This window comes from Triticum aestivum, chromosome 5A, assembly GCF_018294505.1.
Source record: "Triticum aestivum cultivar Chinese Spring chromosome 5A, IWGSC CS RefSeq v2.1, whole genome shotgun sequence".
NCBI lineage: Eukaryota > Viridiplantae > Streptophyta > Magnoliopsida > Poales > Poaceae > Triticum > Triticum aestivum.
The window spans coordinates 235,230,312-235,257,525 of NC_057806.1; the positions used below are offsets into that span (position 1 = coordinate 235,230,312).

General features: G+C 45.5%; 1 protein-coding gene across 1 annotated transcript; it reads right to left on the reverse strand.

Moving 5' to 3' along the window:
* On the reverse strand, positions 1–3,611 carry LOC123106784 (uncharacterized). Its single transcript, XM_044528837.1, has 8 exons — positions 3,418–3,611; positions 2,336–3,102; positions 2,081–2,233; positions 1,745–1,990; positions 1,345–1,612; positions 884–1,232; positions 400–789; positions 1–309 (listed from the first exon to the last, which is right to left on the reverse strand). Exons 2-4 carry the CDS (start codon positions 3,095–3,097, stop codon positions 1,883–1,885), a joined length of 1,023 nt encoding a protein of 340 aa, XP_044384772.1. The 5' UTR covers positions 3,098–3,102; positions 3,418–3,611; the 3' UTR covers positions 1–309; positions 400–789; positions 884–1,232; positions 1,345–1,612; positions 1,745–1,882.
* Positions 3,612–27,214: the final 23,603 nt, after the last annotated feature.

The following is a 27,214-nucleotide window of genomic DNA, read 5'->3' on the forward strand; positions in this document are numbered from 1 at the left end:
TATGACATTACACGTGATTAGGTAACAGAAAGGGGGCTGGGGAACACAATAGTGAGAGAAAATGCTATCAGCAAGTGCGGGGAAGGTGACTTTCCAACCATCTTTCCTCACGGGCCAGCTAGCATAATACTCATTCAAGCAAATGAACAAGGCATCATGTAACTTCCAAGCTATAATCTCGTCTATTTGCTGAGTGGTCGGTGGATGGCTTCTCTTGCTGTACATTGGATCAATAACAAACATGAGGCGGGTTACCATGTCCCAGAAAACTACAATCCATCCTTCAGGCCGTGGGACCAGCGTCAAGAACTGCAAAGAATAATTGCAGCATTAGGGGACCAATTAGTTGCCATAGGATAATACAAAAATCAAGGGGTCGGTGCTGCTTTACTCTCATACCAACTCAGCTGATGTGATGTCATATTTGAGTGCGTCGGCACAGAATGCTTTCTGGATTGACACCGTATGTAGGTAATCATGACCCGATAGTGCCATCGTCTACATTCAGTCAAATCCAAACGTCGATGAATGGATAAAATAAATGTATATTGAAAAACAAGTTGCCAAAGATGTGGATAGGTATTTAAGACTGGCAGAAAATTCCGGTTCAAATGGGTGTCTCCATGTTAAGTATGGGGAGTATTGTTGGCTTCCTGATCAGATTGGCAATACCTTCTGATAATGACTGACATCACCTCATGGTCGATTAGCTCATCTTCAACAAGCTGGCTTTTCAACGCTGAACCCGTTATTCGTAAGAACCTTGGGTTCTCATGCACAAGAAAATTCCTGAGTATATGGAAAAAGGAGTGTCAGCATAATGGTTCAAGTGTGAATGCAGATAATCAATATGCACCATAACATTCTGGTTTGTCATAATCACCTGCATAGTTCTTCTGGCAGTGCCGTAGTAAAGAACCCTTCTAATTGTTGGCAAACATACGGTTGCGGTGGTAGCGAGACAGCACCCCTGATCCATGGGTCTGTTTGGAATCCAGATCTGAATACATATTTTCTTCCAGGAAGTCCCTCTACCTTCTGTCCAAACGCAGTGGTGTTGCCGTCATCCGGCAAGTCAATAAACATTTCACTGATAGCCTGCAGTGTATGCCTTGCAAACTGAAGTATCTGAGATGTCATTGTTGCGACTGCTCCTTCATCATGTCGTGACCTCTTGTTCTATAGCCGGCCTGACTGCTCATCACCATGGATACTCGGTCCAGAGTTGCCATCTGAAAACAGAGTGAAAGTTATCATATGAAATGAACTATTGGCACGGGAGGAAGTCGTTGCAAAAATGTAAATAAACAAAAACATGGGATTGCAATGAACACCGATCGAGACCTTTGCATGTAGACATATCGAGCCTGACTCCTGGTATTTTCTGTCCAACCGGAGTCCTCAGTGTATCATCTGGAAATGTATCTACTGCTCTTGCCGAACAGTCAGTAAACCCTCTAGCAGTACAGCAGATGCACCTCTTGCTAATCGACGCCATTAGTTTGTCCACGAATTTGATCATGTCTGCCTGCATATTTGCGCGGGCGGTGTTGATTTCACGCTGGCATTTGGCATTCTGCTCCTTCAGCATAAAACTCAACTCATCCCTAACCTACGACACACAAAGAAAATGACATACATCAGCAGAATCAATATAGATGCCATGACTATTACCAGATACAATGATGGGAAAATCTTGGAAAATAATGAAAAAAATCGAATCAACCGTAGCAGAGAATCATACCAGACTGTGGTATCGGCTCCACATGTGCTCTATAAAGTCCATTGGTCCAAGCATATGTAGTGGTGTATGTACGTCCATTAGGTTGCCGGTTGCTGAAGATGATACATGAGCTGAATCATTCCTGTCGTTGGTGAACTTTTAAACATCTTCCTCCATATTGACGCCTTCAACTGGCTGGTTGGAAGTTCTCTCAGTGCAATCAGCAATGTTGCAACCAGCATAGCATAGATCAATACCCTGACGAATCTACCATAGATACATATGAAAAACATTTATTATGATGAGGGTGAATCAATAAATAATGTTCACCAAACCACAGTAAGATGCCATGGTTACCATGCATTTCGAGTAGGATGTAGGGCCCATTCCAATGTCAGTCGCCATTGTTATCATGTTCTTGATGCTGGTCTGATCGAAGTCACTAATGCGAGGAAGAACATTATGGTTCTTGTTGAAAATTCCAAGGTCGACATTGTCAAGGAAGAAAATCTGCATGAAAAGGTTGTTAATATGGGATCGATGTGAATTAAAAATGTATGACATATATCATTATGAACTGATCTCGGGAACCATGTCGATGAGAGGACAAACCTGTAAAAACAAGTGGCAACCAACCAGATTGGCGTTCATATTGTTGGCCATCATATCATTCTTAAGCCGCCGGACTGCCTCAAGCAAGAACTCAAGTACAAACTCACACCAATTGAATTGTGATATGTTCTCCGTATTTGCCAATGCACCCCAGTAGTCTATGGTGCCATAATCATGTTTTGTTCTAGGTGCCAGCACATGTCCCATAACAAAAATGACAAATGCAATATGAAAGCAATCCTTCTCCATCTTGCTAGAATCCTTGGATCTGTCACGGAGAAGGAATTCCTCAGCCGCACGCAGGCTATGCACTCCCGTCCTGTCCATGCCTAGCGTCCTCTTTATGAATGTTATAGCTTCTGGCTTGATGAAACCATCACGCCCTCTAACACTCCGGTGTCCACACGGGATGCCAAAAACCTTGTGGATGTCTTCCACAAAAAACTTTAGTATCTTGGTTTCTGACAAAACAATCGCTCGACGCTCAACGCAGACCTTGCTCATAGTCCAGGCGCTAAACTTAAGATTAAGCTTCTGGAGGAAGGGTAGCTTTAGCATTCCACCAAAACCAATTTCAGCAATGAGCCACCACTTGTATTCGTCAAATGTCTGGATTACTTCTACTGCTTTTCTGACTGAAATTCGAGAAGTTGGAGCAGGAGGTGCCTGTTGTTGATTAGCTTGCTGTGGCTGTCCATGATTGTTGTCATCAGCTGCATCCCCAGAGGTTGCGGCCCCATCACAACTTCCGGCGTCATACATGATTCCTACCAATGTGAAAACTTTGATTGTGACGGAGCTTAAACGAATGTAGGCTAGAATATGATAGATGGAGAGCATGTGCTAAAAAACATGGAGTGAAATTATCTATACATGTGTGGCCCCTCATGGCTGACGAACTATGCTGGCTGAGCATGATAACTAGAAAGGAGTATGACTGAACTTGATTAATTCATGCGGTGAAGAGCATGATTACAACCGAAATTTTGACTGGTGGTTCGAATAACTACATGCGGATCAGGATACAGCATACAAACATTTGTGCGGCACCATGAAATTACAGATCGACTGGGGAATAATACCTATGGATCTCCCCCGCTGGAATGGTTACGCCGTGGGACAAATCGCCGGCGACTTCGCTTGAGAGTGTAGCTGAAACGGGGGCAAGCGAGACACAGTGCTGGTATGAGGGCTGTTGGGTGGGTGCGGGCTGGTGGGTGGAGATAAGGTCAGGAAATATCTAGATCACCGGGGTAGGTGCTAGCATTTGTTGCGCCCAGCGGTCATGCCACTGACAGCACCTGCCGGTTCCAATTTATATAGTAAATGAACTTGTTTCCACAGAGATAATTATGATATATTAGCTACAGAAAAGAAGATCAAGCATTAGTGCTGCTGCCCAATTGATAATATGGTCGGGGCAAAAATAAATATCTAAACCTTAATTGATTGCTGATTGTTCAGATCACATATCTTAACAACGGTCTTATGGAATAACCACAGTCAATTCTCATTAGCAACCACTGGGATACAAAGTACAAGCTTCCAGATTCTCATTACCAACCACTTCAATACAAAGGACGCACTACCAGATTCTGATCACCAACGACTGGGTTACAAAAGACACACTTCACCCATCCTAATCATTATTTCTAGTCTGGCAACAAGACCAAGACCACCGTCTACCTGCTAAGGAGTGACACTCCTTTCAGCAACGCCATGAAAATAAGACACCCACAAAGAGTATGGCAGCATCCAAGAACGCAAGAACACGGAGCGCGGCGACGAAAGAGCCTGCTTGATTAACCCTGATGGCTTGGCCTACGGCTGGAACACTGCGCTGCTGCTCGACCACACGGACTCTGTAGTTCATAACCGATCCGGCCTGGCTGCTGCCGTATCTAGTCTGTTGTTTCATCCCCAAATGAAAGCTTAACTCTGCAAGGTACTTCTCCTTGGTCCTCATGTAGTTGCAAATTCCAGACTGCAAGAACAAAGCAAATCGTACACTAAAACTCGATATGTTAGCCGATCCGATTGGCACACGACTACTTAGATGAATGACTGGAGAATGGATTGTACTCACATCCTTGTTTACACACTTGTAGAAATGAATGCCTGCATTCTGCCCCACCCAAGCAATCCAGGTGAAGATCCTACCGCCGCACTGAGGGCAGCTGATTAGCGGCGGGAGTTGCTCGAAGCCGCTTGATGATGATGATGCAGACATGCTCTCCGGAAGGATTTGTGGCCCTAGTCTGGATTAGTTGGCTCAGAAGATCTGCCTGGTTGACTTGTATATGAAGAAGGATGAGTGGGAGGAGGTGTGCCTGAGAAGATTGGTACCTACCACCGGTGCTGTCATAAATGAGCAAAACAGCTCCTTTGGACCAGCTTCTGTGAGAAAATGGTTCGCCCCGTCCAGTCCCGTCTGATCCGCCACCCCACTGACTGGCGGGGTTAACTGCGTAGTGGGCCATGGCCTATTTGGAGCGATAATATATGTGGAGGAATACCCATCACTATACCCATTGCAGCTTAGATCGCTAGGTGAATAAATGGCACATATAGAGGGAACCTGTGAGCTCGCGATCACATAAGGATTTTCGACTTGCCGCTGGTTTTTAGACAAGTTTCTGAACCCATTGGCACTCCTTTGGAAGAAATCTGAGAGATTATGGTGAGTATAAACATTAGTCCGCTTGGTAAGGACAAACGTTCCATTCTGCACATGCTCTATGATCCGAGGAATCCCATTTGGTTGTAAATTCATGAAAATAAGGCGACAATAAGCCTTATTCTCCTTGTTTTTGACATGTGGCATGCCATAACGTACATGTGTGATAGCCAATAATAGGAGGGCATTCCTGGCATCAATCAATATATATGTGGAAACAATATCTCCACTATGTAGGACACAAAATTTTGGAGCGGTGCGCAAGAACGCATCATTAGAAAATGAAGTGCTTTCAAGGACTGCCATGTGAAGGACCGGTGTTCACTAAAACGGTCATAAGTTTGACATTCGGAGTCCGTTTCGGACCCACAAGTAATCAAAATGCTCACAAAGAGCGTTGGAATCTAGAAGATACCTTCCGTCTTGTGCAAGAGTCCTGGAGGACCCTCTAATTTGACCCTAAGGAGGACCTTTTGCCCCTGAAAGTCAAAGAACATCATTTGTCGTTGCTTTTCACACAAGTTTCTGAACCCATTAGCATTCCTTTGGACGGAAATCCGAGAGATTATGGTGAGTATAAACATTAGTCCGCCTGGTAAGAAAAACATTGCATTCTGCACATGCTCTATGATTCGGGGAATCCCATTTGGTTGTAAATTAAAGAAAAATAAGGCGACTGTAAGCCTTATTCTCCTTGTTTTGTCCGTGTGGCATGCCGTAACCTACATGTGTGATAGCCAATAATAGGAGGGCATTCCTGGCATCGGTCACTATATATGTGGAAACAATATCTCCACTATGGACGACACAAAATTTTGGGGCGGCATGCCAGAATGCGTGAAGAGAAAATGCAGTTCTTTCCAGGACTGTCATATGAAGGACTAGCGTTCACTAAAACGGTCATAACTTTGTCATTCGGAGTCTGTTCTGGACCCACAAGTACTCAAAATGCTTGTGACAAGCATGGAAATCTAAAAAAACTACTGGCTTGCACAGTAGTCCCGGAGGACCCTCAAATTCGGCCCCTAAGCATGACTTTTTGACCTAGAATGATAGAGGCAAAGCTGTCTCGTCTATCGATGAGATGGTGGCTATTGTTTTGCAGGAAGTCGACTTTGACGATCCGACTACGAACGTGCGAGGACGTCGCGCCTTAGCAATCGCTAAACCAACTCCGAGAGGTTATTCACCAAGACAGAACACGATCAACTTGACCACGAAGGTCCATTTCCTGCAGGCAAACGAAGAACGAGCAAGAAACTAAGATTGCAATCTTGTTATTGCAAATATAAGAGGAAAGTTTTATTGATCAAAGGTGGGGTTCTGTGACGCCTTTGTCTGGTCGTTGAACACTAATGAAGTACGCGAAGTTGCAGCTATGGCGAACTTTAATCTAAACAAAACCCAATGTTTAAACGACACCCTAAGGTTTGTATATATGGAGGAAGAGGGGGGAATTTCGTGAACGTTTGAGGAGGCGTCCGAAACCAACCCTAACTCTTGTTTCCGCACACATACGTTCTCTAAAAACAGCCTATACTTAAGTATTTTGAAAATACATGGGCTTGGCCCAATAATAAGGTTACGCAGCACCTAGAATAGCCTCTAGACGAAATTTATGAAGTGGCATCTTGTATATTTCGTCCAAGGCTTCATGCACTCCGTATGGTGGCTCCAAAGTCCTAAAGTCATCACTTGTAACTCCGTTCTTGATCCCCTTGCACATGCCATCATCTCCATGCTTGGTCTTGCTCTAGTGTTCATCCCTTTTATCCATGCCAGGCCCTTCATTTGTAAGCAAAACAAATGTATCCAATTTAGGCAGCATCATATTCTCATGAACATTAGAATCATTACCAAGAAACGAAAGTACCTGATAATTTAATTGGCGTGCGCGAGCTCTAGGAATTGGTCCAGTATGTAGAGTAGCAGGGGCTGTGGATGTAACAATGGTATTCATGTCCTCATTCCTCCCCTTCTTGAAATAAAGTCGTCCTCGACGGAAGCTCATCTTCCTCACCCAAATAAGGCTTCAAATCTGCAATGTTAAAAGTGGGACTACACCCAAAATCTGCAGACAACTCAAGTTTATATGCATTATTATTTATTTTCTCTAACACCTTAAAAGCACCATCAGCACGTGTCATTAGCTTTGATTTGCGCAAATTAGGAAATCTATCCTTACACAAATGTAAACCAAACAAGATCTGTAGGTGCAAACACAACATATTGTCTACCCTTATCTCCATCAAGTTTATATTTAGCATTCATACACTCAATGTTTTCCTTAGTTAACTCATGCATTTTTAAAATCTATTCAGCACGTTCTTTAGCATCAAAATTAACCTTCTCCGAAGATGGAAGAGGCAACAAATCAATAGGTGCACGACATAGGAAACCATACACTATTTCAAAAGGTCACATCTTAGTAGTAGAATGCATTGAATGATTATAAGCAAATTCAATATGAGGCAAGCATTCTTCCCATATTTTCTTATTATTCTTCAAAACTGCCCTAAGCATAGTAGACAATGTTCTATTGACTACTTCAGTTTGTCCATCAGTTTGGGGTGACAAGTAGTACTAAAAAGAAGTTTAGTCCCCAACTTAGCCCATAAACATCTCCAAAAGTGGCTAAGAAATTTAGTATCATGATATGAAACAATAGTATTTGGCACACCATGCAAGCAAATAATTTCACGAAAGAACAAATCAGCAACATTAACAGCATCATCGCTTTTATGACATGGTATAAAGTGTGCCATTTTCGAAAATCTATCCACGACAGCAAATATGCTATCCCTCCCCTTCTTTGTTCGAGGTAAACCTAAAACAAAGTCCATAGATATATCCTCCCAAGGAACATTCGGTACAGGCAAAGGCATATATAAACCATGAGGATTGAGTCATGACTTAGCTTTTTGACATGTAGTGCAGCGAGCAACAAAACGCTCAACATCCCGTCTCATCTTTGGCCAAAGAAATGTGTAGCAAGTATATCCTGCGTCTTCTTCATGTCAAAGTGTCCCATTAATCCTCTTCCATGCGCCTCCTGCAACTACAAAAGACGAACGGAGCTAGCTAGAATGCATAGCTTGTTAGCACGAAACACAAATCCATCATTAATGGCGAACTTGTTCCATGTTCTTCCTTCTTTACAATTCTGCATTACATCTTTAAAATCAGCATCATGCACATATTGATCTTTGATGGTCTCCAAACCAAGTATTTTGAAGTCAAGTTGTGAAAGCATAGTATAGCGACGAGATAATGCATCAGCAATAACATTTTCCTTACCCTTCTTGTGTTTAATGACATAAGGGAAAGTCTCAATGAATTCAACCAATTTAGCATGTCTACGATTCAGTTTAGCTTGACTTTTAATATGTTTCAAAGATTCATGATCAGAACGTGTAACAAATTCTTTGGGCCATAAATAATGTTTCCATGTTTCTAAAGTCCGAACTAGTGCATATAATTCTTTATCATAAGTAGAATAATTCAGACTAGGCCCACTCAATTTTTCAGAAAAGTATGCAACAGGTTTGCCATCTTGTAATAACACACCTCCTAATCCAATTCCACTAGCATCACATTCAAGCTCAAAAGTCTTATTAAAATCAGGAAGTTGGAGTAAAGGAGCATGTGTCAACTTATCTTTCAATACCGTGAAGGCTTCATCCTGTGCGGTACCTCAAACAAACGGTACATCCCTCTTTGTAAGCTCATTGAGAGGTGCAGCAATGGTGCTGAAATCTTTCACAAAACGCCTATAGAATCCAGCAAGGCCAAGAAAATTGCTTACTTGTGTGACCATTTTGGGTTGTGGCCAACTCTCAATAACTTCAATCTTGGCTTTATCAACTTCAATTCCCTGTGGAGTAACAACATAGCCAAGAAAAGATACTCGGTCGGTGCAGAAGGTGCACTTCCCAAGGTTACCAAACAAATGTGCATCACGTAGAGCAATTAAAAGAGCACATAAATGTTCCAAATGTTCCTCCAAAGCTCTACTATAAATCAGTATATCATCAAAATAGACTACCACAAATCGTCCAATGGAAGCACGTAAAACTTCATTCATTAATCTCATGAAAGTACTAGGTGCATTAGTTAACCCAAAAGGCAAGACTAACCACTCATATAATCCAAACTTAGTTTTAAATGTTGTTTTCCATTCATCTCCCAATTTCATACGAATTTGATGGTATGCACTACGCAAACCAACTTTGGAGAATATTGTAGAGCCACTCAATTCATCAAGCATGTCGTCTAGCCTAGGAATAGGATGACGATAACTAATAGTAATATTATTAATGCCTCCACAATCAACACACATACGCGACGTACCATCCTTTTTCGGCACTAAAATTATAGGAACAACACAAGGACTAAGGGATTCGCGTATAAAACCTTTGTCAAGCAGCTCTTGTACTTGACGCATAATCTCCTTCGTCTGCTCTGGATTGGTACGGTATGGCGCACAGTTGGGTAATGATGCACCAGGAATTAATTCAATATGATGCTCAATCCCTCGAATATGTGGTAATCCCGGTGGCACGTCTTATGGGAATACGTTAGCGAACTCCTGCAAAATGTTAGTGACAGCAGGGGGCAAAGAGGAAGGCACGTCCTCGAATGAAAATAATGACTCTTTGCACACAAAAGCATAGCAAACAGATTTGCTAAAATCTAGATCATCAATATCAGATTTGGTGGCAAGTAAACATGCACCTTTCAATTTAATTTCACAAGCAACACTAGATGGTTTATTATTAGGCTCCATTTGTTGCTCAAATTCTTTTGCCACAATCTGATTTTCACTCTTATTTTGCTCCTGTTTTGCTTTATTAGCTCTATTAATATCATCTTTAAAAATGGAATCAGGAGTCATAGGAAGCAACGTAATTTTTTTGTCCTTATGAACAAGAGTACACTGATTGTTTCTACCATGGTGTACAGAATTTTTATCAAATTGCCATGGTCTACCAAGTAATAAGGAACATGCTTGCATAGGTACCACATCACAATCAACATAATCAACATATGTCGAGATACTAAATGCACATGAACGGTACGTGTTACCTTAACCTTGCCACTGTTGTTGAACCATTGGATGTAATAAGGATGTGGATGCGGTCTTGTGGTGAGAGAAAGCTTCTGCACCTTCTCCATGCTAGCCAAGTTGTTGAAGCTCCCTCCATCTATGATGATGCGAATAGAACATTCCTTCACAACTCCCTTTGTATGGAACAAATTATGCCTCTGATTTTGCTCAGCTTGTGTAACCTTTCAGCATCTTCAGCAACCATGTATTGCGTCTCATGATCAGAATCATCTCCACTTTGTTCATGCGTAATAAGAGCCAAAGTCTCCTCATCATAGTCACTAGCGGACTCATACCCACCATCCTCAGTAGCAAACATCACACGCTGAGATTTGCATTCTCTCGCAAAACGTCCTCTTCCCTTACAACGACGACAAATAATATCACTTGTGTGCCATGTTGATGCCATGGAAGCAGAAGAGCTCTGCGCTGGTCTGGTAGGTGTGCTCTTGGCAGATAGTGGTGGTTGTGCCTGCTTTCTTGTGTCCCGGCTAGAGGTGGCACCTGATGGTGGTGCTAGAGTAGTGGAAGTGGAGGATGCATGTGGTGTCCATGATGAAGATCGACCTACAGAAAAGTTAGTTCGCGCCAATGCCTGTCGATCCTGCACTTCAAGTTCAGCTATACAAGCAAGATGGAATAAACGAGTGATATTATTATACTCCTTATACTCTAGAATGGTCTAAATCCCTCTATTTAATCCACCCATAAAGCGTGCAAGCATAGCTTCATTCTCCTCAACAATACCACATCTAATCATGCCAGTTTGTAATTCCTGATAATATTCTTCTACATAATTTTTTCCTTGTCTTAAACGTTGCAATTTTTGAATTAATTCATGTTGATAATATGGTGGAACCCGACGAGTACACATAGAAGTTTTCAAACCAGCCCAAGTAGCTGGAATAGGATATAATCTACAATGTTCAGACCACCAAACACATGCAAAGCTAGTTAAAGCACAAACATCAGCAGGAACACGTCTCTCCTCAGGATATTGTAAACATGTAAATCGTTGTTCAGTTTCTAACTCCCAAGTAAGATATATATCAGGAACATATCTACCCTCAAATGGTGGAATATTCAATTTTAGTTTAGGCAGATGGTCATGATCTCGTACCTGAGGGGGAGCACTACCATTGCCATTATTGGCATGTGGACGACCTGGTGTTTGTGGTGCTGGTGGTTGCACGTAGTTTGGATTTTGATCAACCTCATCCTCGTAATCTCGCACGTAATCATCCTCCTCCGCATCAGCTGCAGGAGCCACAGAAGTATCAACAGCAGCACCAACAATTTGGCCAGGCGCAAGCGGGACACGGCTCGCTCGGCGGAGGGCTATTTCGCAACGTGGAGGTAGTCGTTGCCATTGTTATTGTTGTTGTTGTAGAGGCGCGTTAGGTGCAGCCGGTGGTGGTGGTGGAAGACGCGCGAGCAATTCATTAAACTTGTTATCGAGCTTTGTTCCGAACGTCTTCTCCATGCCATATATCTTCTCCATGGCCTCTTCAAATTTGTTGAGCACATCTTGCACCTATCCACTCATCATTTGATGAAATTTATCATGCAACTCCTTATTCGTCATGTTCTCCTAGTCATTCTCATCGGCTTATGATCCTGCCATGGTTAGCAGCAATAGAAAAACACCAGAAATGATCCTCCAGACTACTAACAAGAGGTCGTGGTGAGTGTCACAAATCCTTCAAGAAAATCTCAAATTCTTACCAGTTCTTACCCAGCAGCAGGCGGTGATCAGCAACCGTCGTAGTCAAAATTCTCAACGCTTGGATAGAGCGATTACCAGGGAGAGTGGGAAGGCTTATAATATGGTAGCAAAAAGGGTCAGCAATAATCAATTCAGAGATGCAAAGTTGAATAAACGCTCAACGACGGTACTGTGCTGGTCCTAGGCTAGACCGTGCTAGAGACACGAGCCTAGAACACTAACAAAATCATGACGCTGCACGTAAACAAGGGAAAAGCACACTCTCGAATTTTTTTCGCTCTATTTTTTTGGTGCTCCTCTTTTTTGTTTTTGTGCGCTCCTCCTTTTTTTGCGAAAAATCACTATAATGGTGAGTGTCTCGAAACTCTTCCATCGTCAAACTGACAGGATGGGCATGGAATTTTTTTTTACTTTTTTTCGGAAATCAGGGCAGCGACGACGAAAAAGTGCGGCAAAAAATCACTATCATGGCACGTGGCTCAAAAGATTTAGAAAAGCCTAAAAATAGGATAGGGAAAAATATTTTTGCCTGCGAAAATTTTGGCCTAAAAACTGCCTGGGGGTCTCCAGACTCTTTTTTTTCGAAACCTACTCAGGCAAGGAAACACGAATCGAAAATTAGACGATCTCGAAAACAAACCTAATATGAAAGGAACTCGGATTGGTGGTGGATATATGGTGGTAGGATATGGCAGCGGTGGTGGTATATGGATACGAATTGGTGGTGGTATATGGATATGGATTGGTGCTGGTATATGGATACGGATTGGTGGTGGAATATGGATACGGATTGGTGATGGTATATGGAGATGGATCGGTGGCGGATAAGCGGTGGTGGTAGATGGCAGGGGCGATGATGATGGTGCGGCGGCGGCGTGACAACTTATGACCATAACTCGAAACTCTAAAAGACTAGACTCTAAGACCAGCAACTAGACACGACGATGCAACCACAAATTCAACAAAGCAAAATACTGAAAAGACTATGCAAAGGCTCAGACTGGCTCGGATATGATGAACTAACCCTTTTTTGGCTTTTTCGTGGACTGTAGATATGAAGAATAGACTCGATCTAAACTATGAAAGACTATAAATTCTCACCTAGCAACCTGAAAATCTGATACCACTTGATAGAGGCATAGGTGTCCCATCTTTCAATGAGATGGTGGCTATCGTTTTGGAGGAAGTCGACTTTGACGATCCGACTACGAACGTGCGAGGACGTCGCACCTTAGAAATCACTAAACCAACTCCGAGAGGTTATTGACCACGCCGGAGCACGATCAACCTAACCACGAAGGTTTGTTTCCTGCATGCAAACGAAGAACAAGCAAGAAACTAAAATTGCAATCTTGATATTGCGAATATAAGAGGAAAGCTTTATTGTTCAAAGGAGGGGTTCGGTGACGCCTTTGTTTGGTCGTTGAACACAAACGAAGTACGCGAAGTTGCAGCTATGGCGAACTTTAATCTAAACAAAACCCAAAGTCTTAACAACGCCCTAAGGGCTGTATATATGAATGAAGAGGGGGGAATTTCGTGGCCCTTGGAGGAGGGGTTCGAAACCTACCCTAACTCTTGTTTCCCCACACATACGAACTCTAAAAACAGCCTATACTTATGTATTTTGAAAATACATGGGCCCAGCCCAATAATAAGGTGATGCAGCACCTAGAATAGCCTCTGGACGAAATTTATGAAGTGGCATCTTGTATATTTCATCAAAGGCTTCATGCACTCCTTATGGTGGCTCCAAAGTCCTGAAGTCATCACTTGTAACTCCGTTCTTGATCCCCTTGCACATGCCATCATCTCCATGCTTGGTCTTGCTCCAATTTTCATCCCTCTTATCCATGACAGGCCCTTCATTTGTAAGCAAAACAAATGTATCCAATTTAGGCAGCATCATATTCTCATGAACATTAGAATCATTACCAAGAAACGAATGTACCTGATAATTTAATTGGCGTGCGCGAGCTCTAGTAATTGGTCCAATATGTATAGCAGCAGGGGCTGTGGGTGTAACAGTGGTATTGATGTCCTCATCACCGAAAGTAAACGAACATCATTTGCCGATGCTTTTCAAACAAGTCTCTGAAACCATTGACACTACTTTGGAATAAATCTGAGGGATTATGGTGAGTATAAACATTACTCTGCCTGGTAAGGACAAACTTGGCATTCTACACATGCTCTATTATCTGGAGAATCCCTTTTGGTTGAAATTCAAGAAAATAAGGCGACTATAAGCCTTATTCTCCTTGTTTTTGCCGTGTGGCATGTCGTAACATACGTGTGTGACAACCAATAATAGGAGGGAATTCCTGGCATGGTCAATATATATGTGGAAACAATATATCCACTATGGAGGACATAAAATTTTGGGGCGATGCGCCAGAACGCGTCCTGAGAAAATGAAGTTCTTTCAAGGACTGACATATGAAAGACTGGTGTTCACTAAAATTGTCATAACTTTGTCATTCAGAGTCCACTTTGGAGCCACACATACTAAAAATGCTCGCGACGAGCATGGGAATGTAGAAAATACTTTAAGCTTGTGCAGGAGTCCCAGAGGACCCCCAAATTCGGCCCCTAAGTAGGACTTTTTGATGTAGGGTGGAACCCTATACGGCCGATCTTTCATGAAAGGAGCGGATCCTGCGATGAACACTAAGAACATAAGGGGGAAACACGAAGGGGGACACAAGAGAATCACTCAAACCAACAAGATACGATCACACATATGCTAGATCCTCGAAACACAAAGAGATACATTATCCGAATCCAACAAAGGACGATACATAGGTAACTGGTTCTTTTCCGAAAGGAGGTCTTGAGGTCTTCCCATTAAGGGTCTTGAATCCAAGTGGATCTTCTTCGAAGAGGCGACGGTCTCTCTCGGTGAGTAGATCCGGATGGATGAGTGAAGCTCTATCTCACATATGAGCTAACACAACGCTAGCCCTAGTATGGAGCTAAGGGACAAGTATATATAGTCCAATGTGTAAGTTGGGGTTACATGGGATGAAACCCCTTTCACTGCGCATAGGCAGGGCGGTAGTACCGGTCATGGGAGCGGTTGTACTGCTGGGTGCTCAGGTACTGGTACCTGGAGGTTCTTCCGAATGTGCTTAGTGGTTGTACCGGTGCTTGGGGCGGTTATACTAGTCTGGTGGCTGTTACGGGGATAAATCGGTGATGTACCGGCCTTGCATCGCTCGATCGCCAAAGCGTGACCGATAGTTGGGCGGTAGGCAAGCCTTTGTGCCACCCGGGCGGTAGTTGGGCGGTACATGGGCAGTTGTGCCGGTCTTTCTAGACTGGGCAGATTCTCTTCATGCGCTTGATGTCCATCTTGCACCATAACTTCTCCTTGGTTGCTTCCTTGGTACCTAACCACACAAAGCATCTCCATTTGAGGTAGTATCCATGTCTCAAGTGGGTCAAAGGGGAGTTCAACAATGAGAGAGTTAACCTTGTTCTCGATAGCCCTTGCACGCGCTCATGTCATCGGTCCATGTGGTGCCTTGAGAGACGATGGTATGATAGAGGCAAAGGTGTCCCGTATTTCGATGAGATGGTGGCTATCATTTTGGAGGAAGTCGACTTTGACGATTCGACTACGAATGTGAGAGGACGTCGTGCCTTAGCAATCGCTAAACCAACTCCGAGAGGTTATTGACCATGCCGGAGCATGATCAACCTGACCACGAAGGTCAATTTCCTGCAGGAAAACGAAGAACAAGCAAGAAACTAAGATTGCAATCTGGATATTGCAAATATAAGAGGAAAACTTCATTGATCAAAGGTGGGGTTCTGTGATGCCTTTGTCTGGTCGTTGAACACAAACGAAGTACGCGAAGTTGCAGCTATGGCGAACTTCAATCTAAACAAAACCCAAAGTCTAAACGACGCCCTAAGGGATGTATATATGGAGGAAGAGGGGGGAATTTCGTGACCCTAGGAGGAGGGGTCTGAAACCAACCCTAACTCTTGTTTCCCCACAAATACGGACTCTAAAAACATCTTATACTTAAGTATTTCGAAAATAACTGGGCCTAGCCCAATAATAAGGTGACGCAGCACCTAGAATAGCCTCTGGACAAAATTTATGAAGTGGCTTCAAAGTCCTGAAATCATCACTTGTAACTCCGTTCTTGATCCCCTTGCACATGCCATCATCTCCATGCTTGAACTTTCTCCAAGGTTCATCTTTCTTGTCCAAACTAGGCCCTTCATTTGTAAGCCAAACAAATGTATCCAATTTAGGAAGCATCATATTCTCATGAACATTAGAATCGTTACCAAGAAACGGAAGTACCTAATAATTCAATTGGCGTGCGCGAGCTCTAGTAATTGGTCCAGTATGTATAGCAGCACACTACTAGGGAAAACCCTAGTAGTAGCGCGGGTTTTCAGGCTATCAGCAGCACGGGCAGCCGTGCTACCAATAAGGCGCTACAACTAACTTTTAGTAGGAGCACGGTTTGCACCCATGCTACTACTATTGACTATATCAGGAGCGCTTTTCCAGAACACTCTACTATTACTTAGTTGTATCGCTTTCCTAGCCCCGCGCTACTGCTATGTGTTTCATCATTTTTCCCTGCTTCCTACCCATTTTCCTACCCAGTTTCAGTTTCAATAAACTGCAATTTCCAGATACTAGGTACTACGAGATATCAATTTCATAAAGCACTATAGGTACTAGGTAGTAGTACCTCCGTTCCAAATTACTCAATAACGATCATCATATGCATCCTCAAGCAGTACAAAGGTGATATCGATGACGATCATCATATATAGTTCTAGATGATATCGACGATGATCATCATATGTAGTTCTACATGATATCGACGACGATCATTAAATGTAGTTCTAGATGATATAGCCACACACACATATGTAGTTCTAGCTTGATGATATGGACAACGATCATCATCCTCAAGCCTGGGCGGTGGGTGTTCCTGATAGTAATTAGGATGGCCTGTCCAACACGAAGATTCTTGCCAACGAGGAATCTCTTCCACCCAACCAAGTTTAAGTGTGTGCGACCATCTGTGTCCATGCGGTAAGTACAGGTGGTGATGGAGCCCCTTGCGGTAAGGCGTAGTCCAGCTGAGCCTTCTTCATCATGCTCGATACCACAACTCACAGATAGGTTCTTTGGCATTTTCTGAATAAGAAAAACATATCAATTAATAAATAGCCTCGCACATACTCTTCCAAATATATTTCTATTAAGTATAGATTTCTACACTATCAAAAGACATAGTACTACGCATTTGTACTAATTAAGCATGAATTCTACTAATAAGTATATATGTATTATCTACACTACTAATAGTTCCTTGGATTCTACACTAATAAGCATGTGATCAGACTCTACACTAAAGCATATCATCGACTAGATTCCACAAAGCATATCATTGGACTCTACACTAAGCATATCATCGGATTCACTAAGCATATCATCAGATAATTTGCATTTGTAAGTATAACAATAAAGAATATATATATATATATATATATATCATCAAATTACTACAGTCAGTATAACATACCATTTCATGCCGATCGACCATGGTACTTGTCAGGCGGGTCACGAATGGCACCCCGACAAAGTCATCACGTGGCGGAATTATGTCCCATAGGTTGCACACCTCCTCCTCGCGCAGCCTCATTCTTTGAGCTACGATTGCTACATGAAGTGGGTTCTCATCATCTTCATCGAGTGGGTCCTCATTATCTTCATCATCTTCATCATCTTCATCATGTTCATTATCTTCGTCATCTTCCACTAGGTTGAGATAAATGACAGCCAGCTTGGGTCTTTCTGCTCTGAAGGAGAAGCTGATCAACTCACCACCAGTAAGACGCATGCGGGCGAGGAAACGGGCCCATCCATCTCCTCCAATCTGTGACATATTGCGTCCTTTCTCGACCTCCATAGTGTACATCCCCCGGGAGCCTCAAATGTCATAGTGTCTCCTGTCAGCTTGTTGAATTTCAACCTCACATTGCATGGGACGGTCTGTGTAAAAAAAGCAAAATGACACAATGCAGTAATGCCAACACTAAAAATAAAATAGTTGTTACATTTCATCTAATTTCTTACCGCCGCATGACGGAAACTCGGCTGGAGGTAGATGCCGAACAGCTTGCCAGTTGCAAGGCTATTGGCACACCTTGGCTTGCACAGTCACATGGTGGTGGTGGTGGTGGCGCCATTTTCCTAAAGCAATATGAGCAAAGGATTAACGATCCACTTCACAGGAAAGAAAAATAGTAGCATGTGATTTTTTTGGTTCTTCTTCAGTTATATTTTCTTAGTGGAACCCGATCCCAAAATGTAAACTACAAGTTCTCAATTAACTTACTAACACCTTTTATAATAGAACCAACAGCTAGCAGGCTAATGCCAAATCAGCCAACAAGACTCACAGACAACAAGTTCTCAATTAGTTACTAACACCTTCTAGAATATCTCTAGATGAAGAGATTCTTCCGCGAGAAGCAATTTCAGGGGCACCTATCGCCAAAAAAAACTATTTGGCCCCTACCAAAGGTATAATCCTAAGATCTGTAATAAGTTATCTACCAAATCAAGGTACCACCTACCAAGACACATTTCATCTAATTTGGCCCCTATTGCCTAAGATAACTGATTAATAAACAAGTGGCAAATTTAATTGGGATTAAGTTAGCACTTGCAAATTAAATAGTTGTACCACCTACCAAAGCATTTCAACTAAACTGGCACCTACATTTTGCAAAAAATAACTTATTACAGAAAAACAAAAGCATCTAGTTATCCATATGAAATTTGTAAGCCCTCACTGCATCTAGGTAGGGAAACCCTCGGGGGTTCCGACGAGGAGGGGGGATGGCATGGTGACCTCGGTCGGGGGTGCTGACAAGGGGAAGGTCGGTGACTTTCCTATGAGACGGGGCGACGACAGCGACCGGCAAGGGGATCAAGGGTAGTCAGCCAAAGGCGCCCGGCAAGATCTCGCGGGCAGCGATAGAGTGGGCGGCGAGAGGGTGGAGGAGCAGCTAGCAGAGCGGCAGCGAGAGGGGGGAGCATTAGCTTCAGCGGCGGCGGTGGTGGTGCGTGGTGTCGGAGGAGAAACCCTAACCGCAGCTGTCGGCGTCGGGCGGAGGGGGACGACTGAGAGAGATGACCATGCGGGGGGCCAGGCTGCGTGTTTTATTTTGTTGTAGCAGTAGCATGGGTATAGGGAGCACGCTACTGCTAAGCCCAATATCAAAAGCTACGGCTAAGGCTAAGCATCTAAAAACATCAAAAATATACATTGGTCATCATTGATCTTTTTGTGTAGAATCTAAATAGTCAACATGAATCCTCACCGTACCTGTATAGGCACAGGTGAAGATTCATATTGCAGCCACAAATCCTACACATACAGTTCAATGAAGACTAACTGCTCGAGATAGTTCGAGAAGTAACATATTTAAGGTGGCGAACACCTTGTTCGCTTAGCAGTATGGGACTAAACTTAATTAGTTGCAAGAGGGGATGATACTTAGCAGCTGCGAGTTTTAAAGAAAAATGCCGCTACTAAGTACTTTAGGAGCAGCACGTCCAGGAGATGGGCGCTACTACTATATCTAGCCTGAGGGCAACACCGTGGCAATCGTAGTAGTAACACTCATTTCATCTAGAGCGCTACTGCTATTGGGCAATTTCTAGCGCGGTTTTCTGGGGCCCGCTACTACTAATTAGCAGTAGCGTTTGTTTTTAAACCTCGTTGCTGCTAAGATTCTGTGTATAATGTTTTCCCTAGTAGTGGCAGGGGCTGTGGGTGTAACAATGTTATTGATGTCCTCATCATCCTCCCCTTCTTGAAATGAAGTCGTCCTCGATGAAAGCTCATCTTCATCACCCAAATAAGGCTTCAAATCTGCAATGTTAAAAGTGGGACTAACCCCAAAATCTGAAGGCAGCTCAAGTTTATATGCATTATCATTTATTTTCACTAACACCTTAAAAGGACCAGCAACACGTGGCATTAGCTTTGATTTGCACAAATTAGGAAATCTATCCTTACGCAAATGTAACTGAGGGAGCCGGACTATATCCTTTGGCCGGGCTATTGGACTATGAAGATACAAGATTGAATACTTCGTCCCGTGTCCGGATGGGACTCTCCTTGGCGTGGAAGGCAAGCTTGGCAATACGGATATGTAGATCTTCTTCCTTGTAACCGACTCTGTGTAACCCTAGCCCCTCTGGTGTCTATATAAACCGGAGGGTTTAGTCCATAGGATAACAACAATCATACCATAGGCTAGCTTCTAGGCTTTAGCCGCTACGATCTCGTGGTAGATCAACTCTTGTAATACTCATATCATCTAGATCAATCAAGCAGGAAGTAGGGTATTACCTCCATCGAGAGGGCCCGAACCTGTGTAAACATCGTGTCCCCCGCCTCCTGTTACCATCCGCCTTAGATGCACAGTTTGGGACCCCCTACCCGAGATCCGCCGGTTTTGACACCGACATTGGTGCTTTCATTGAGAGTTCCACTGTGCCATCACCATAAGGCTTGATGGCTCCTTCGATCATCAGTAACAATGTGGTCCAGGGTGAGGTTTTCCTCCTCGGACAGATCTTCGTATTCGGTGCTTCGCACTGCGGGCCAACTCGCTTGGCCATCTGGAGCAAATCGGGAGCTACGCCCCTAGCCATCAGGTCAGGTTCGGAAACTTAAACTACACTGCCGACATCCCCGGAGACTTGATCTTTGACGGATTCGGGCCCATGTCAGGTGCACCGCACAATCACGACGAGCATGACATAACTCTACCGTCGGATAGTGTTCGGGAGATCACACGCGCAACTACTCCGGCCCTCAATCCGGAGCAAAAAGCGCCATCCAAGGACGGGGGGATAGACCCCGCCATGGAGGCCGCACTCTCAGTGGCGATGGAGCCGGATACTGACTTCACCCCTTACGAGGGCCGTGTTGCCGAACCACTGGATTCGTCTCCGGCCATGGACTCCGAGCCACCTGCGTCCGTGCCTATCGAATCAGATTGGGCGCCGATCATGGAGTTCACCTCCGCGGATATCTTTCAGCACTCACCTATCGGCGACGTGCTAAATTCATTAAGGTCTCTCTCCTTCTCAGGAGAACCTTGGCCGAACTATGTCCGGTTAGAATGGGATGCGGACGACGAAGAAATTCGCTCCCCACCCACCACCCACTTAGTAGCCACTGTCGACGATTTAACCGACATGCTCGACTTCGACTCCGAAGACATCGACGGTATGGACGACGATGTAGGAGCCGAACAGGAACCACCGCCCACAGGGCGCTGGACCGCCACCTCATCATATGATATATACATGGTGGACACCCCCAAAGAAGGCAATGGCGACAAGACAGCGGGGGATGACCCCTCCAAGAAGCAACCCAAGTGCCGACGTCAGCGGCGCCGCTCTAAGTCCCGCCATAGCAAAAGTAGTGATACCATCACAAGAGATAATAACACTACGGATAGTGCCGAAGACGACAACAATCCCCTCCAGCACGATTTAAAGCGGGAGGGTGAACAAGCTAGCCCTCCAGAGCGGGCAGCAGATAGAGAATCAGAGGAGGACAATTACATGCCTCTCTCCGAAGACGAGGTGAGCCTCGGCGACGAAGAATTTATCGTCCCTGAGGATCCCGTCGAGCAGGAGCGCTTCAAGCGCCGGCTTATAGCCCCAACAAATAGCTTGAAGAAAAAGCAACAACAGCTTCGAGTTGATCAAGATTTGCTAGTAGACAGATGGACCGAAGTCCTTGCGGCCGAGGAATACGAACTCGAGCGCCCCTCCAAGAGTTACCCAAAGTGCAGGTCGCTACCCCGACTCGAGGAGGAAGCATTGAAACCTACATCACCAGTGTACGATGCGGCTGACCGGCCACCTCGTGGCCGAGCCAAAGAGGCATTTCAGCCTGAAGTTTAGCCTGCACCCAGCCGCCACTCAAACAAAAATACCAAGGCCCACGGCAACACACGGGACCTGCGAGACGTATTGGAAAGCATGGAAAACCATGCAAGGTCGATATACGGGTCATGGGGGCATGCACCAACGGGGGACAATGACCGTCACGCCGGATACACTAAAAGTAAATCCGGCCGGGCCGAATACAGCAGACAAGACTCATATGAACTGCGTGGTGATATAGCCCGGCACAGAGGCGCCGCACACCCACTATGCTTCACTGATGAAGTTATGGATCACGAATTCCCGGAGGGTTTTAAACCCGTAAATATCGAATTGTATGATGGTACAACAGATCCCGTTGTATGGATTGAGGATTTCCTCCTCCACATCCACATGGCTTGCGGTGATGATCTGCATGCCATCAAGTACCTCCCACTAAAACTCAAAGGACCCACTCGGCATTGGCTAAATAGGTTGCCAGCAGACTTCGTCGGCAGTTGGGAGGATTTGGAAGACGCATTCCTTGACAACTTCCAGGGCACTTATGGGCGACCACCGGATGCTGATGACTTGAGCCATATAACTAAGCAGCCAGGGGAATCGGCCAGGCAATTCTGGACACGGTTCCTAACTAAGAAAAACCAAATTGTCGACTGTCCGGATGCAGAGGCCTTAGCGGCATTCAAGCATAACATCCGTGAAGAGTGGCTCGCCCGGCACCTCGGCCAGGAGAAGCCGAAGTCTATGGCAGCCCTCACGACACTCATGACCCGCTATTGCATGGGCGAGGATAGCTGGCTGGCTCGTAGCAATAACACATCAAAGAATCCGGGCACTTCGGATACCAAAGATGCCAACGGCAGACCATGTCGTAACATACACAAGCACCGCAACAACGGTGATAATGCCGATGATACGGCAGTCAATGCCGGATTTAGAGGCTCTAGATCCGGCCAGCGGAAAAAGCCATTCAAAAGAAGTACTCCGGGCCTGTCCAGTTTGGATTGCATACTTGATCGCTCGTGTCAAATCCATGGCACCCCCGATAAGCCAGCCAATCACACCAATAGAGAATGCTGGGTGTTCAAGCAGGCCGGCAAGTTGAATGCCGAAAACAAGGACAAGAGGCTGCATAGTGATGATGAGTAGGAGCCCCAGCCGCCGAACACGGGAGGACAGAAGAGGTTCCCCCCACAAGTGAAGACAGTGAACATGATATAAGCAACCAACATTCCCAAGAGGGAACGGAAGCATGTACTAAGGGACGTCTATGCGATGGAGCCTGTCGCCCCAAAGTTCAACCCATGGTCCTATTGTCCGATCACCTTCGATCGCAGGGACCACCCTACTAGTATCCGTCATGGCGGATCCGCCGCATTGGTCCTAGACCCCATCATCGACGGATTTCACCTCACTTGAGTCCTTATGGACGGCGGTAGCAGCCTGAACCTGCTCTATCAGGATACAGGGTGCAAAATGGGTATAGATCCCTCGAGGATCAAACCCACCAAAACCACCTTTAAGGGCATCATCCCAGGTGTAGAGGCCCATTGCACGGGCACAATCACACTAGAAGTGGTCTTCGGATCTCCAGACAACTTCCGAAGTGAGGAGTTAATCTTCGATATAGTGCCGTTTCGTAGTGGCTATCATGCACCACTCGGGTGAACCGCATTTGCAAAATTCAATGTGGTACCGCATTACGCATACCTCAATCTCAAGATGCCAGGACCTAGGGGGGTCATAACAGTCAATGGAAACAAAGAATGCTCGCTCCGCACGGAAGAGCACACTGCGGCCCTCGCAGCAGAAGCACAAAGCAGCCTTTTAAGGAAAACCGCCAATTCGGCGATACAGCCCCCGGACACTTTCATGCGAGTCCGGAGTAACCTGCAATAGGATCGCCTGGCATGTTCAGAGCTCGCCTAGAAATCCGGCCCCTGTCCCAGTCCCAGTCAAGCGACAAAATCCATGCCGCACGTACATAATTACACACTGAAAATACCATGGGCATAGGCGGGGGCACGATCGAGGCACGTCCCGCAATGCGGCTTAGCCGCCCTAGGGGCTGCATACCTTTATCATTTTTTTCTCTTTCAGGACCTTTCTATCTGGAAGCCCTTTCCGGCAGTATGATTGCCGGACACATTACGGGAAGGAACAACCAAGGAGGCAAGAAGCTAAGACGTACAAGGGAACCCCCAGGTGGTCTCTAATAACAATTGATATACCCGATTTTTACTACCCATACGTAGCTTGACCTTGGATAGGACATGTCAAATAGTCCTATTTTTTGCTTATCACACTACTTGTATCAGTACGCTTCGACGTATTATTTAAATAACAATGCATAGCATTAGTCTAATATTGCATTATCCAACCCTTTTTTCTTATATGTTCATTTACGACAACTTGCACCCGTACATTCTGGTACGGTCCGTACGCCAGGGGCTTTCGTTTACCCCATAATACGGCGTGAGAAGTCCGAACACTTTCGACAGTGCGGCACCCCAAACGTATAGCATTATATGCATCAGCTCCGAACCATGTCTTGGGTCAATAGTTGGGTTTGCCTGGCTACCATGTTTTGGTACCTTACGTTCCGCTATATCAGCTAAGGTGGCGCTGGGAGAACTACTATGATTGTGTCCCGGTTCTTCCGGACGAGCACCTCAGTAGAGAAAGCCGAAAACTGATTGTCATGATAAGGCGAGAGTTGGTCGCTATTCGAGAGGTCTCAAGTCCTTAAAGGCTTTTTCCGCTTCAGGCGAGGAGTCAGCCTTGCCCGACTTAGGCGTATATAGTGCCTCAAATTTGGCCTTCCGAATACTAGGGGCTTCGCCAAAATTTAAAATTGTAGACTTCTATGGCTAAGTGAGAGTGATAAAGCCTTATAGTCCGATTGCCTGGTTTGTTGTGCTGAACACCTCCCTCGAAGGACCCAAAATTGGGATAAAGAGTGCTCCGGTTTATCCCGAACACCCAATACTAGTTACATGGGGGCAGAAGCCGACGAATGGCCAACTCTCAGATTTTATAAACGGCCGCACAAAAGGTAATATTTTAAATTCAAAAAGCGTTGCATAGTGCAAATGAACTCGTTTCACATTACAGGATCACATGAGCATGTTCATTCAAAAATTACATCTCTAGCACATTCCTCCGCTACAAGGCGGGAACCCTTCAGGACACTGTCATAATACATTTAGGGGCAGCGATGCTCCTTGCCCTCTGGCGGCCCCTCCTTCACCAGCTTTACGGCGTCCAGCTTCGCCCAGTGCACCTTTTCCCGGGCAAAAGCCCTGCGCGCACCCTCGATGCAGACGGACCGCTTTATGACTTCAAGCCGTGGGCAGGCATCCACAAGCCGCCTCACCAGACCGAAGTAGCTGCTAGGCAAGGGATGGCTAGGCCACATCCGGACTATAAGACCCTTCATGGCCTGTTCTCCCACCTTGTGAAGCTCGACCAGTTGCTTCAGCTGGTCGCTCAAGGGCATTGGGTGTTCGGTCCCAGTATACTGAGACCAGAACAACTTTTCCATCGAGCTCCCCTACTCAGCTCGGTAAAACTCCGCGGCATCCAGTACACTGCGGGGAAGATCTGCGAACGCTCCTGGAGATCTCCGAACTCAGGTAAGTAAAAGGAAAGTTTCCTTCACATGCTTGCTTTGCATAATGAATGCCTTACCTGCTGCTATCTTCTTCACCGCATCAATCTCCTGGATGGCCTTGTGGGCTTCAGCCTTGGCGCTCCGTGCACTTTCGAGCGCCTTCGCAAGCTCGGACTCTCGTGTCTTAGAGTCAAGCTCCAAGGACTCATGTTTTTTGGCGAGAGCCTAGAGCTCTTGCTGCACCTCGCCTACCCAGGCTTCTTGCTTTTCCCACTCAATGCGCTCCTTGGCCGCTTTGTCTTCAGCCTCGGACATCGCCTTCTTCAGGGTTGCCACCTCGGTCATGGCCCCTGACAAATTCATGATGATCCTATTACTTTACAACTGAATTTCTTTTTAATATATAGACAAGGTATTGCTTACCTTTTCTCTCCTCGAGCTGCCTCTTGGTAAGGCCGAGCTCTTCCTCGGACCGCTCAAGGTCCTGCTTCAGTGTAGCGACTTTCGCAGTACGTGCGGCAGTGGCCAGCAGTGAAGCTTGCATATGCACATAGACATATTCTGATTAGACTCCCGAGTCATTATTTGATCCTCTATTCGGCCTTTCTTCGTGAACGCCAAACAGAGCATCAGGGGCTACTGTCTATGCGGTAATATTTTCCTATATTTTGATTGCTTACCTGAAAGCCTGTTAGGAGGCTAGTACAAGCTTCGGTTAGTCCGTTTTTGGCGGACTGAACTTTCTCGATCACTGCACTCATAATAGTGTGGTGCTCTTCGTCGATGGAAGCACCGCGAAGCGCTTCCAGCAAGTTGTCCGGTGCCTCTAGATGAACAAAGGCCACCAGCACGGGCGGCTTGCCCCTCTTAATGGGGGATCGCCTGCCGGAGTCCGGAACCACCGAAGGTTCCGGCGCAGCGTTCGGCTGGGGGACGAACTTGGAGCTCGTAGGAGTCTTTCTCCCTTTGCGCCCAAGGTCCGGAAGGTCTTCTCGAGGTGCCCCCAGGACTACCTCCCCGCAGCTCGGTGCCTTTTGAGACAACACCTCAACGTTGTCCGTAGGGCAAGGGGTGGAGGCGGACAAAAGTGAATTGCTATTCATATCCGACGAGTCTAAAGAACCGTCCGACGAAGATACGTCGAGACGGGCTCGGGACGGACTGCATAATCATATTTGGCATAAGGAGAAGCAGTGCAATAAAACATACCATGGATTACTATGGTATCCAGATACTTATGACTTCGCCAGGGGCTTGTCCCTGGGTAACCACTCATCGTCGGTGTAGGCGGCTGTCGTGGAGAAGTCCGGAAGGAGGGTCCTTCCCTTCTTGGACCCTTCGGCCTCCCCGGTTGGGGCGGCCTTCCTTTTCTTGTCTCCCCCGGCTGGGGGGGGGAGAACTTTCCTCTTCATCCTCCTCGTTATTGTGGGAGGAGTGCGCTTCGGAGTTATCGGACGATGAGTCCGATATAACCTTGCGCTGGAGACCCTTTCGGGTCCCCTTGGCCTTCTTCACCGGCACCTCGTAAGGCGCTGGAACCAGCATCTCTGTTAGGAGAGCATCTGCAGGATCTTCAGGTAGGGGGGCTGGGCAATCGATCTGCTCCGCTGTCTCTACCCAGTCATGTTAATGGCATGGAAGCTTAGATCCCGCACATGATTAAACTGGGGAAAATACATATCCTGTGAGATATGAAAACTTACCGGATTGGTATGGCGCTTTGCGCTGAGTCCGCGGTCCTCGGTAAGGGGAGGAGGTACCTCGGTGCCCTTGAACAACACCTTCCAGACGTCCT